Below are 12985 nucleotides of genomic sequence, written 5' to 3'. Positions count from 1 at the left end.
CTCATGAATAGAGTCAGACAAAGTTAATAGCTGCTGGCTGTGTGCTCACAGTTTACTTCATAGCAGCGTGCTAATAAAAGCCTCTTTTCATAATGTCCTGTGTAGACTGAGCTATGTGAGGAGTCAGATATGATAGACCTACTATATCCTTTATGGTTTGGCCCATAAATATACTCTATAAATGGATACAGAACATGACAACAGATTGAAGGAGTACACCCACTTGGTTGCATTTCAATTTTTGACTCTCTCTTACACCAATGGTGCCAGAAAGAGCTCAGAGGATAATATAGTATTTAAATCCACACCAAGCACTAATATAGGCACAATAAACAAAGAATGTGTGAACTAATTTGGAAAGAGCTTGAACATATGATGAAATTTCAATGAAGTCCCACAGTTGTCATGTCTGGGTCTTGTCTTGTCAACCCTAAGCCAATGTTGTTCACACCCAAAATCCAAGCTTATAGTAAACCATCCCCAATGTTGATTCATTTAAAAACACCTGATGAACATTAATATGTGGACGGGACAACTGAGCATTGTTTGGAGAACAATTAAGTTAACACTGCTCAGACACAAAAACTAACTGACTTACAGCGGCCAGAGGCATTACGTTTTGAGGTTGTCCATCCATCCATCCATCCATCCTATTCTCATGAATGCGATATTTCAAGAACACCTTAGTGGAATCTGTTCAAATTTAGTACAAACATTCAATGGGACTCAAAGGTGCACTTATTAGATTATATAATTGTATACATATTATATACAAATATTCACTTGGAACTGGATTTGATAGGTAGGAATTTGGTAGCTATAGGTTAAAGGTCAATATAACCTTGGCTAGTATGTTTATGTTTTTCTTGAACTTTATAGCTTAAGAATATATCTGAATCCAGAAAAAAACTGTAGAATTATGGTGAAGGAAACAGCACTGGTTGGCAGAGAAATAAAATTGCATTGTGGTAATTCTCAATTGTGTCTGAAGTCAACCCCACCTTGATGTTTTCACCAAACAAGTGTGGCCGACCCTGAATATAATTTAAAACTTTTGTCCAAACTCGATCCATTGGGTCCCAATGGGTGCTGACAAGCTTAGATTGGATGTCCTCAGTCTAGTGTGGATGCAATTGTTTTCCATGTGCATCCTTCCTTTCAACCAAAGTAATGACCTGCAGTGAAGAAGTGAGAAGCATCCACCATGGAAGTATGATTCGCCTCTTCCTTATGGTTGGCCACAGTTAAAAAAAACCACAAGGCATGAGAAACCGAATGTCCCCCCCCAAAATATGATGAAAAACAATAAAGAAAAGACTAAAATAAAGAAAAGATAAAAACCCACAGTGTGTGAAATTGAAATGAAAATGTCTGGCATGTCTGGGAAAGACACAAAAAAAGAACATAGAATCAAGGAGGAAGGGGGGGGGGGGTGTAGGATGGGGTGAGTAGAGACAGACTAACAGAGGTAATGAGAGAAGAGGATGAGAGCGGGGAGCATGACAGCAGAATACAGATACAGAGCAGATTAACACTGTTGGAGTACGTTTCCCTTTCAAAGAGTTCTTATCCAACACACTGCACCCCTATTTGCACAGCGCACACACAGACACACACAGACACACACAGACACACACAGCTCTACATGTGTTTTCTATGGGCTCTCATCTCAATAGATATAACCTTACCTATTCTCCCATTATAGGTGTTCTCTCTCAAACACATCCTCTTTCACTTACTCCCTCACACTTTCGTTGTGTCTTTCCAAGGACTCTGAAGCAGTTGCTGTTGCCTATATGTAGGTCATCATACATTTCCAGTGTTGCTCAGCTCGTGTTTTCGTGGCTGTGTGTGCAAGGTGAGGTTTGAGTCGTACTCTCTAAAATACAGCCTATAATCAATGATCACTGAGACAGTGGAGGAAGAAAAAGCGCCAGTTATAACTCACCTATAGTTACATATATTACAAAAATATTTTTACCAAATTGATTCAAACACTGCAATTATTTAACACATGCTGTATATTAAATATTATATTTAGTGCTGTTACTTAAGAGGGATCGTTATTCACTACACAAAAGTAGTTGTTATTCTATATTTTAATAATATGTATCTAATTATTATTCAGGAACTTTGGGGAATTTTGAAAAAATATTGAGAAAAAAAACGTACCAATGCTTTGTTTTTCTCTAATGATGTTCTATCTGGTTAACATGTCATAGATTGTATTTTGTGTAAACACAGCTCTGTATGTGTTTTGAAATCTTTAAAATTGATGTGCTTTTTGGCATCTGAAGAACTTCTTCTCATCTTCAATGTACAAGCTTAAAATATATTCCAAAAAATAGCGGTGCTGGCTCAACTCCATTAAAAACATTATACATTTAAACAACATATTTGAATTGATCATGAAGGTCAAATACACATGTCGCATAAACTTAATGACACTAAATCAAGGCTAGTGGAACTGCTATTGAATGTAAGCATTACAGACTTTTGATTTGACCACTCATTGGATTCAAACTTTCAAATTATTTCACTGGGCAGTTGTACAGTTAACAAAACATGTGCAATACATGTATATATTTCTGATAAAAAATAAGGACAAAAATAGTCTGTTGTCACTTGTTCCTGCTGCTCACTTCTAAACACCAAACTGAACACTACAAGCTAAAATATTAATTCAGTATGAACCCTTTAGTGTTAGACTGATTGCTGTAGTGACCCACTACCTTTGCTCGACTGCCTTCCAATAATGTGACAGGTTTATAAAAATTGATTAGCTGCCACAGGCTCCCGTTTTACAAAAAAAAAAAGAAGGAGATGAGTGTTCACAACTTGTCATATTGACACCACACCCCTGATTCATCAAACAAACCCACTTCACTTCTTGAAGTCACATGTTTAAGGATAAATAAATACCAAATCTTTAACAATAAAGTGACCTTTCACATTTACTGATGTAAAAGATGGTGTGCAGCAGTTACAGAGTAAAGAAGGTCATTGTAGTATTCAGCAAAAAGAATATAAGTTGGAGGAATCTAACATGAATTGTGATAATTCACGAGATATTTTCAGCTCATAATAGGATATTTTCATATTATAATTACTTTTTAATAGGACACATTTCTTGTGACAACAATAAACTATATTGTAACAAGAAATATTTCAGAAAATGCATCGAATGAATGATAACAAACAAATCTTATGCTGCAGTTTAGGTTATAACAACATAAGAAAATGAGAAATGTTATGACGAAATGATACTCAGTTGTTACCTAATAGCAACAACCTGCTCAGGTCCCATAGGAGCCAAAAAACCCCAGAAAGAACTGTTACTTTTAAATTCCACATTAACTGGTCCAGAAGGACTCATACAAGGTTGTGCAAGCAGACAAGCAGTAATTCTTCTACCAAGAATTATTTGCACTGTCTTACTAGAAAATTAAATTATTCATTATCAGTCATTCTTCTTAAGGTGTGATCAGATAGGGTGTGAAAAAAAGTTTAAACACTGCAAATGCAAAAAAACTACACTTGAATGAATTTAATTAATAAACATCCAGAGACTAGAGGGACATAAAATACATTAAATGATCCTTGATGTAGGAATATAAAAAGGCTTGATGTGAACATATAGCTATCTTAGCAATGTCACAACCGTAGACTGTATAAAAAGATGATCTATACATCTGCACTTCCTCCCACAGAAATAATGCGGAAATATTTCAGATACGAGCGCTGCAATTTTGAACATTTGGAGCCAGAGTCTTTAGTAATGGACGTGATGGCACCAGGATAGAAAGGACCAACCCATAAACACACTCAACCAATCAGGAGTCAGTCTCAGCTGTCAATCATCCAAACTTGCCAGAAAAAAGAGCACTCGAACAAACACCAGTGTTCTAAATGCTTCCTAGCAGATGTTGAACTATTATTAAAACTCATCCATTTGAATTCCATGAAATTAAATCTTGCACTGACAATAGTAAATGAGTAAAAAGACAAATTGTCCTGTGTATCGTCCATTGCAAGGTCCCTGTTGCTGTTGTGTTTCCAGGCTGAGAGGGTCAATTTCTCTGTAATATCAGCCAATGCTACAGGCTACCTCTGACTCATTTCCTGTCTGCCTCTATCACTTCATCCTCTGCTACGTCACCCATCAAATGGAACTTTCCACTACAATCAATCCTGACAAACACCTTTTTTTAGATAACACTGAATTACTGATTGAAGTTCATGAGAGAGAGGGAAGGAGAAATAAAGACATGCAGACTCCAACTGTTAAGAAATCTTTAGGCTGTGGTTTAATGATAAAGAACAAAGTGCATTCTTTAAATCTGAGAAAGACTTTTTGAATACAAAGGGAGAGCTACCCATATGTCTTTCTATCCCTCCTGCTACAAGCCCTCCCTTCCTTCTCAGCCTGAATTCAGAAGGAATGAAGGGTAGGTGGTATGACAAATTGTCCAGGAGTGTGAAGCCACGTGTACCAAAATCCACCCTTTTGCTCCTTTTATTTTTTCTCTCCACATCCTCCCGCCTGTCCTTCCCGATCCCCTTGCCCCTCTCTCCATGCCTAGCTATGTGTTATGAATTCATCTGCAGATACAGCAGATCTATCATTCTGTCATGGAGGCAGGGAAGGGAGGTAGACTGTGGAATGCCCTGGCACTGGGAGCAGGGAAGGGCTCTAAGCTTACTGCTACGCTTCTTCACACATTCCCTGCTGTGCCCTCTCCGGCTCAGTCTGCCTGTCTGTTTTCATGATCCACGAGATGCCCCAGCAGTCCCCCTTATCTATTCCTGTCTTACCTGTGCCAGCCAAACCCATCCCGGCCATCCAGACCAAGCAGCCCATAACAGTAATAACACAGTGCCTGGCTTAACAAGAAATCCTCCCCCATATAAACCAAGGTGTGGCCTGGCCTGGCTTGACTGACTTCCAGATCTGGTGTCCAGTTACACTGGATAACACCCTGCTTACCAATCAGATAAGAGACAAATTACAGGATATGTGCAAAACACGGTAGACAGAAGTGTCAGATCCAGAACTACTGAGCCCACTTCATCCAAAATACACAGATTGACATAACAGATATCACAGCATCCAACACATTTACAGCATCTGGAATATTAAGGCAGTATTCTGAACTATGGTGGAGTGAGGTTTGTGCAACGTGTGCATAAGTTATGCCTCTAACGTATATTCTGCATGTCCCATACTTGTCTATTGAAAATACTATATTACAGAGAAACAGTGATTACAATTAGCTCTCAGTGATGGCACACACTGCCACAGCTGACTTTTCACAGACTCACTGTGGTTGGTAAATTAAAAGTGTTACTTGTATTAATTGTGCTACTTGTCATATTTTAATATATTTTCTTTGGAGTCTCATCTTCTCTCTTTCTGGCTCCTAGAAATTGTCAATTTTGTTGTGAAAACAATTTGCGAGAAATGTACTTCAATGATTGTTGACTTGCTATCACATGAAACACAGTGAAGACATTGTATCTGCATAACATTCATGGTTTAATTTTACCATAATATCCAGGTTAGATGAAGGGGCTTTGGTTACAGTTTATATTGAAAAAATGTTGACCTGTTGATTTGAAATGGAAATACCTCATCTATTACAACTTTTAGGGATTCATAGTCCCAAGAGGATAAACCATAATGATTTTGGTGATCACCAGACTCTGCCTGGCATCACCATGAGGTTCATGTTGTTTTTCGAGACTGACTGAAATATGGTGTTTGCATTTCATGGTCCCCTGAGAATCAAGAAAAACATCTCATGATCACTTTTCACTCAGCATCCTCATCAGTTTACAATTTTAATCCATCACGTACTTAGTACTTTGTGTTACGTATTTAGTTGCAAAAATTTAAACACTAATGCACAAAACTGACAAATCAAAACAAGAAGACACGTGGCTGAAGACACAAACACTGGCCTCCAGTGTCAACCTCCTGTGCTCATCCAACACTGCACTTCCCAATGACTTCTTGGCTGTACACTGCTCTTCCTGGACTGGCAAAAACAAAGTGAATATGATCCAAGCAATCGGGATCCATTTAAAACGTAATGGGCAAAGCATCAGAACTTTATTAATATGAGCAGCACTTTCATGGAGAATACCATTGACGCAATTTGTGACAAAAGGTATTGCTGAAATAAAAATAAAAATCACTTTGAATTATTGTTGTTGCTTGATCAAAATTAAAATTTGGCACCGCAGACTCTCAAATGTGCTTTTAAGCATGGGTTAAACAGATTTTGCCTCAATGAATATGCAGTGTTATTTAATGAATCCCTTAATACAATATATAGTTCTCCAACAACTTCCTGGCCCACTCCATTCTATTTTCCTCCCTCTTCTTCTTTTTTTTTCTCTACCCCTCGTCTCAGAGAGAAGTGAGGAGCTGCATAGTGGGAGTGTGTTGTCTCAGTGCCAGGGCAAAAATAGACAGTAAATTACAGAGCCTTCTGAGAACACCCCACTGTGCTGTACGACCTCAAAATAACACACAGACAAATCACTTGGAGACTCACATACAAACATGAAATGCACAGTGTGCTGTCCTACTTCTATATTTCCCATTCAGCCTGTTGAAGCAGTGTGCCAACAGACGGTCCCATGCTAAAGTTGTGCTCTAGTGGAGGAAACTCTGAGTCTGATTCACAGATGTTTATGTGATTATGGCCAATCTCAGCGTGCGCACACACACACGCACTCTCTCTCTAAAGTATTATTACAGATATGTTTTTATCCTTTTGCCATGGTACAACTGTGTCACTCTCTAGTAAGATCCCTGCTTGCAACCATAAAGAAACTGTTGCCTGAAAAGTGTCCCTCGTTGTCCCATGTTACGCAGGATTTCCATATATTTTCTGCATCAGTGACTGAATCTAGCATTAACGATCCTGGAAGCTTGAAAAAACTAAACGAAAAGACAGGGCAGTGATGAATGATAATCACAGGTGTTTGTCATACTCACCTTGAGTGAGTCAAAACAGGCAATGACTCTGCCGTTTTCCACTTGACAGCTCTTGGCAGGGTGAGCGAACTTGCACTCGCTGTCCGGTCGTGAACACGTTCCTCTCTGAAATTCCCGACAGACCTCTAAAGTCAGCCACTTCGTGTCTCGGATTGGCGTCACGTTCACCGCCATTTTGAACCAGACAGAAGGGGTCGATAAAGAGGAACAGATATCCAGCGAATGCAGTTACGTGCAAGTCTGTATGTTTCTAATGATACTGGGACAAAAGAGAAGTCTGAATAAGTAAATGACATGGGGGGGGGGGTCCAGTTTTGGGAGTTTTTTTCCTTGGGGTCTGGTTCTAAGGTGAAGCCTGTGAGGCCGGAGACTTGCCTACCACCTGCAGCCGATCGCGATTTTGTTCACGGCTGTAAAAGGAATCCTTCACCGCCTGTCACCCAGGACCTGGGCTGGTGACGGCCACAGGCTTTGCTTTGCAATCTGTCTCTCTCTTTCGTGCACACCAGTTCTCGGGCCTCGCTCCACGGCTGAGCTGTCAGACGAGATGAATGGCAAAACGCATTATCGATTGAGTTGGCCCATGATGAAAAGATGCAGGGCTGGAGGAAAGAGGGAAGGAGGAGAGAGAGGAAACGAAAGACTGAGGTGGAGTGGGTTGCAGTAGAGGGACTATCTTCTTCTGCTCACAGTAGCTGATAAAAGCTGTCTTGGCTATCAGGTTCTGTCTGCAAAGGAGGTGGGAGTGGTTGACTTCCTCACAAGTAGGCTGACTGACATGGATGGAGAGAGGTCTGGCGGGCAGCAGGAGATGAAGGGAAGGAGGGAGGTGTCACTGGTGTGGAAACTGGCTCAGTGGAAGGGCTCGGCAGTCCCGGGGTTCCTGGTGTGGCTGGCAACTCCAGCAGACATGGCCAGGCACAGAGGTGGCTTCAGCGGAGCCAGGGGTCAGCAAAAGAAGGCACTTCTCTCTGTGGAGGAGGAGGAAATTGTGTGAGTGGAGGGTTTAACACATGCATATAAACACACAGGACACGGGCACACGTCTGGATTTACACACACACAGCTTCATTCAGACACGTTTCCCCATTCATTCACTCACTCACTCACTCTCACAGTAGCACCCACGGAGGCTGCCAGGCTCTCAGCTGGAAAATCAAATCAAACACCATATCGCTAACAGTAAAGCTCACGCTCAAGCACAGACCATTTATTTCACAGGAAGACGGTAAAGAAAAGAGAGTGACAGAGAGATCAAGAGAGAGATGAAAAAATAAAAAAAGCCAGTGAAAGGGAAGAACTGAATATCCATGTATGTCCAAAATAGATGTCCAAGACTCATGACTTATAGACAAGTAGTTTTTATGCAACAATATTAGTGTTGCGATTCATTGAAATAATTTGCAACGATCCACTTTATTAGCTTTAAAATAATATATTGTCTTGGTTGTATAAAATAATAACATTTCCATCACAAAGCAGTTGTAATGGCTCCTCTCCATGTTAAACTTAAAATATGTGAGAGATAGTTTGATGACATTGTGAAGCAGCGTGGGATCATGGGAGTTCAGCACTGTTGCCAATGAAAATCTACCTGACATGGCTCAGGCGCAAATCATACTCACAGATTAGATGATGTATTAAAGTTTTTCATGCAGTAAAAGTGGAAGGAAAAGACAGATGATTGGCTAACTGACTGGCAGTGTGTTTTTCCTAATGTACAAAATACTTTATTTTCCCCGGAGGTGAAAGCAGAGACGGGCAGAGCCACATTAAGCAGATATGACGCAGTTAAAAGGCAACTTTAATGAAACATCACTGTTATATTGAATAAGAATGTGAATTTCTCTGGATTTTATCAATACATGAAAAGATTTAAGACAAGTCAACAAATTATAGAAAGAGGTGCAGTTTGTTTAAGTTATTTTGATGAAGAATTGCTTCTTATTATATAAGAAAACAACAGAGCCTGTGTTGTGAAAGAGAGCATCGTATAAATCTGAGGTATCAATAACTAATGAGCAAATGTGTATTTAAGTAGTAATTAATGAGTCATCAATCGGTCTATCCCTGGTGAGATTATAAATATATCATTCCATCAGATGAAGTCACAATGAAAAGAAAAGAAAGAAAGAATGTGACAATTCTATAACTATTTTTGTTCCCACATGCTCCTTAGATCCAGTCGTCCACTCACTCTCTGACCTCTCTGGTCACATCCGGATGTGTAAAAAAAAGACCTCCTTTCCACCGAACTCCTACAGCTGCTGTACTTACATTAAGTGCCCTCAAAAGCTACATCCCCCATGTGGTTACATCACTTCCAGGTCCCCCACACTCTGACTGTAGTGATGTTTTTGTGAGCTGTTACACGTCACCGATATGCTCTTTATATAAAGCACAGATCCAGACAGAAGATTGTGGGCAATAATAAAATGACTTGTTTTAGAGTAAATGCTATTTTGTTCAAGTAGCTCTGTTATTCTTACACTCGCACTGTTTCTAAATATACAGGCTTATGGAATATTTAACTCCTCTTCTGATCTCATTGCCTCATATTATTTTGACATTAATATTGTTATTTTCGTACTATTATGAAGACACAGCTGAAGTTGTGTTCACTTATTGACTATTTGCAAAGATAAATGACTAACCTTGCTGGCTGTCTGCAGTATAGGTCATAAACACTACCTCCTCCATGTTAGTAGATGGGATATGGAACAGAACTAAGAATTCAAAGTACATAAATATTTATATAAATATACAATTAAATATTTGTTTAATAGTGGTTTCTGTCATTTTCATAAGTTCTGATCAGGCTGTTTTGATGGTAAGTTTAGTTTCTATATGTTATTATTATATATATTTAATGCTATAAAAACAGGCAGAGAAGTCATGATTGACCACTGAGACCGACTTAGCCCATATACATATCAGCAAGACCTTGATACTGCGGCTCTACAACACAATGACCACTGGGCAACAAATGATGCCAATACTGCGAGATGGTGGCACGAGTATCAGGTCTATTTTGGCTTTATTTCACGGGAAGGATTGGAGACGTGTCATCCATCTTTATATACCCTCTATGCTCTCACCCTGCTATTATTAGCCTATAGCTAAGTAACTACATGGAGCAACTAATTCACCCATTTTCTCTTGAGACTATTACAGCCCATTCTGGGATTTGAAGGTAATGGTGAAGTGAAACAAAAGCTGAACACTGAAAATCCCAGATATTTGTGATAGAGCATCAGGGAACTCCTTTTTTCTGAAGTGAATTCACTAATAGCCTACTGCAAGAAAACCGGTGGCTTGACCGAGTTTAAAAAAGGAAGAATTAAAAATACTCCATTGGTCAAACATTCATTCCTTATGTGTCATGCCCTGGTCTCCAATTTGGGGCAGTCACTGGTTCAAACTAGTTTTCAGCCTCGATCTGATAGTTTAGGCTGTGTGTGTGTGTGTGTGTGTGTGTGTATGTGTGTATGTGTGTGTGTGTGTGTGTGTGCATGTGTGTGCATTCGTGTGTGTGTGTGTGCTGATAAGCAAGGAACCAGGGCAGCCCACTGTATCTGGTATCTGGCAAAATGACGGTGAGTGAGAGAGCAGAGTCAGGTTTACCATTACGAGTGTATTATATGGACAACCAGCTTTTTCTTACCCACTTCCTGACCTCTCCTATAACTTTCTCTTTTTCGCTCTATTACATCATTTAATCCCAGATACTGGGATGGTCAGTGACATGTCCTGCAAGTATATAAAAGCATAAAGTATAATTCTGTTTCATTGATTTCTTGTAAAGCACTTTGTTACTTGTATTGAAAAGTACTATACAGTTAAATGAATTATTCTTATTATCACTATTATTATTGTCAAGGTGTTTTTCAACTCAAGGTTTGCTTAAGTTATGCTTTGAAGTTATCTGTCTTGTGTGTTTGACACAGAACAAATACATTTCTGTTTCAATTAGGGACACACCAATCCAATCCACCTGATCAGTATCAGGGCCAACACTGATCTTCACTGATCCGCTGATTAAGTGGGTTGGGTATTGGCCAGACGTGATCTGCAAGTAAACACAGTTTCTTTGTCATTGTCATTATAAAAGTCAGTATCTCAACTATCAGTTCCATTCATTCCTTCAGAGAAGACTGTGAAAACGTCTTGTGTTGCCTGCTTTGTTACACAGACTTTATATTTGGGAATAAAAAGAGCCCTCATGGAAGACATCCTGTAGAACTGAACTTTGGCATGTTTCTGTTACAGGGTTTTCTGCATGTTTTAAATAAATATTAAATCAAAAGAAAACAGTCACTTTACTTAACATTAGCATTTTAAAGTGTATAATGCATCAAAAATGTTTCTGTGCCTACTGATGTCAAAGCGACCAAACAGCTTCTTTGCCTATTAAGATGATATTTTTTATGATTTTCTCAAAACGTGACTAAAGACTGTGTGGCCGAATAGCTTGCCCACCTGCAACCAGAAAGAATTATTCAAAAAGGATTGGCTGCCCTACTCATTTCAAATAAGATCAGGGCCCAAATCTTTAATCTAATCTAATGAAGCAGTTCTGAAGTCTTTGTAGGATGGCTCAAGGTAGGAGTACCCCATATCGCCTTGTGATTACAAGTCAGTTCCCATGATACTTCAAAAACAGTCCAGCAACTACTTATGCAAGTGTTTGTGTTAATTGCATGCAAAAGTGCCCCAAAGGACACGGATATTGTAAAACTCCAGGCTGTAAAAAGGCAACAGGTAAGTGGTGCAAGTGAAAAGTTAAAGAAGGTAGCACTAAACAGAGAAGAAAGGAGAAGGGAATATTACAGAGAGGGCTAATTGGGAATGGTGAAGAACCATCCACAACTTGGAAGCGCCCCCCCAATAAACCCACAGACCAGATGAATGAGCCACCACAGGATCCTGAAATGTAGCGACGTGATTGCTTATTATTACCATCCAGAAAAACCTGCCTGTTGTTGCCCTCTCTCCAGTAGAGGTGGAGCATTGCAGAGAGAAGGCTGTGGCAACCGCAGGGTGGAAGGAGCTACAAGCTATTGGCATGACAATGGAGGCCACGGAGGGCAATGAATGCGCTGGTGGTTTCACTTAGTGAGTCACAGTATATTGTAGTCTTGGTTTTAACTCTACTTTGCTCAACCCTGATTTTAAAACCTTGTTTTTGCTACAAAGTGCTGACGTTGTCAGCCTCTCAGGTTATGTTCTATAAATTCTTCTTCAACATTAAAATTCTTATTTATGAGAAAAAATATTATCAAAAAATGTTCAACATAAAAAGAATATGTAACATTTTAAAAGACTAGATTAATGAAAAGCTGGGCATGTACACAAATGAGATCAGACAAACTTGCTCTAGAGTCCTAAGGCAATGTCGTGCCAGTTTTCTCAAAGGAGATATGGTTTCTGTGGAATTTCAAATAGCACTGGTGTAAGACCCCTGTGGAAACAGCTATAACAAAAGGAGCAGCCATGAGCTTTAATATCAAATTAAGTAGATTTAATAAATGGGGCTCCCCCTACATGTATTATTAGCCCCAGTTCTACACCAATTTGTTTAACTCATGCCAAAATTAATATCAAAGCAGAACAACACATTTGAAAACTGAGAGTGAGTGAGGCTCATTAGACCATGCTAGCGTCAAAACAGAGGATTAAAAGTAAGGGGCAGAAAAAGTGAGAAATGACTCTGGCATTGAGGTAATATATAAATAAAGGAGTCATCAATAAGTATCTTAGCATATGTGAATAATGCATGTGGCCATTTCCCGTAGCCAGAGGCAGGAGGTATTATTACACCATCAGATCAACCAAGGTAATAAACTGGAGTGGAGAGGGGGGTAGATAAGGCTGGGGATATTATGCACCCCCAATCGCATAATGCCTCAATTCCCCCAACACACAAACACAGTACATACGCACACTAACAAACATGTATACATTTGAATAAATACAGAG

At 39.5% G+C, this 12985-nt stretch overlaps 1 protein-coding gene across 7 annotated transcripts in view; it reads right to left on the bottom strand.

Annotated features, from left to right (window-relative positions):
- LOC109630410 (muscleblind-like protein 1) overlaps positions 1–12985 on the bottom strand; it is a 58583-nt gene that overhangs the window by 33563 nt on the left and 12035 nt on the right. For all 7 annotated transcript variants that reach the window (XM_069534197.1, XM_069534199.1, XM_069534198.1 and 4 more), the window contains exon 2: positions 7007–7977. In XM_069534197.1, the coding sequence (XP_069390298.1) occupies positions 7007–7180 (174 nt within the window). In that variant the 5' untranslated portion in view covers positions 7181–7977. The remainder of the gene's footprint in view (positions 1–7006; positions 7978–12985) is intronic.

This window comes from Paralichthys olivaceus, chromosome 11 (assembly GCF_024713975.1).
Source record: "Paralichthys olivaceus isolate ysfri-2021 chromosome 11, ASM2471397v2, whole genome shotgun sequence".
In the NCBI taxonomy this organism is placed as follows: Eukaryota; Metazoa; Chordata; class Actinopteri; order Pleuronectiformes; family Paralichthyidae; genus Paralichthys; species Paralichthys olivaceus.
The sequence above is the reverse complement of the archived record's forward strand: the minus strand, read 5'-3'. Positions and strand labels throughout refer to the sequence as shown.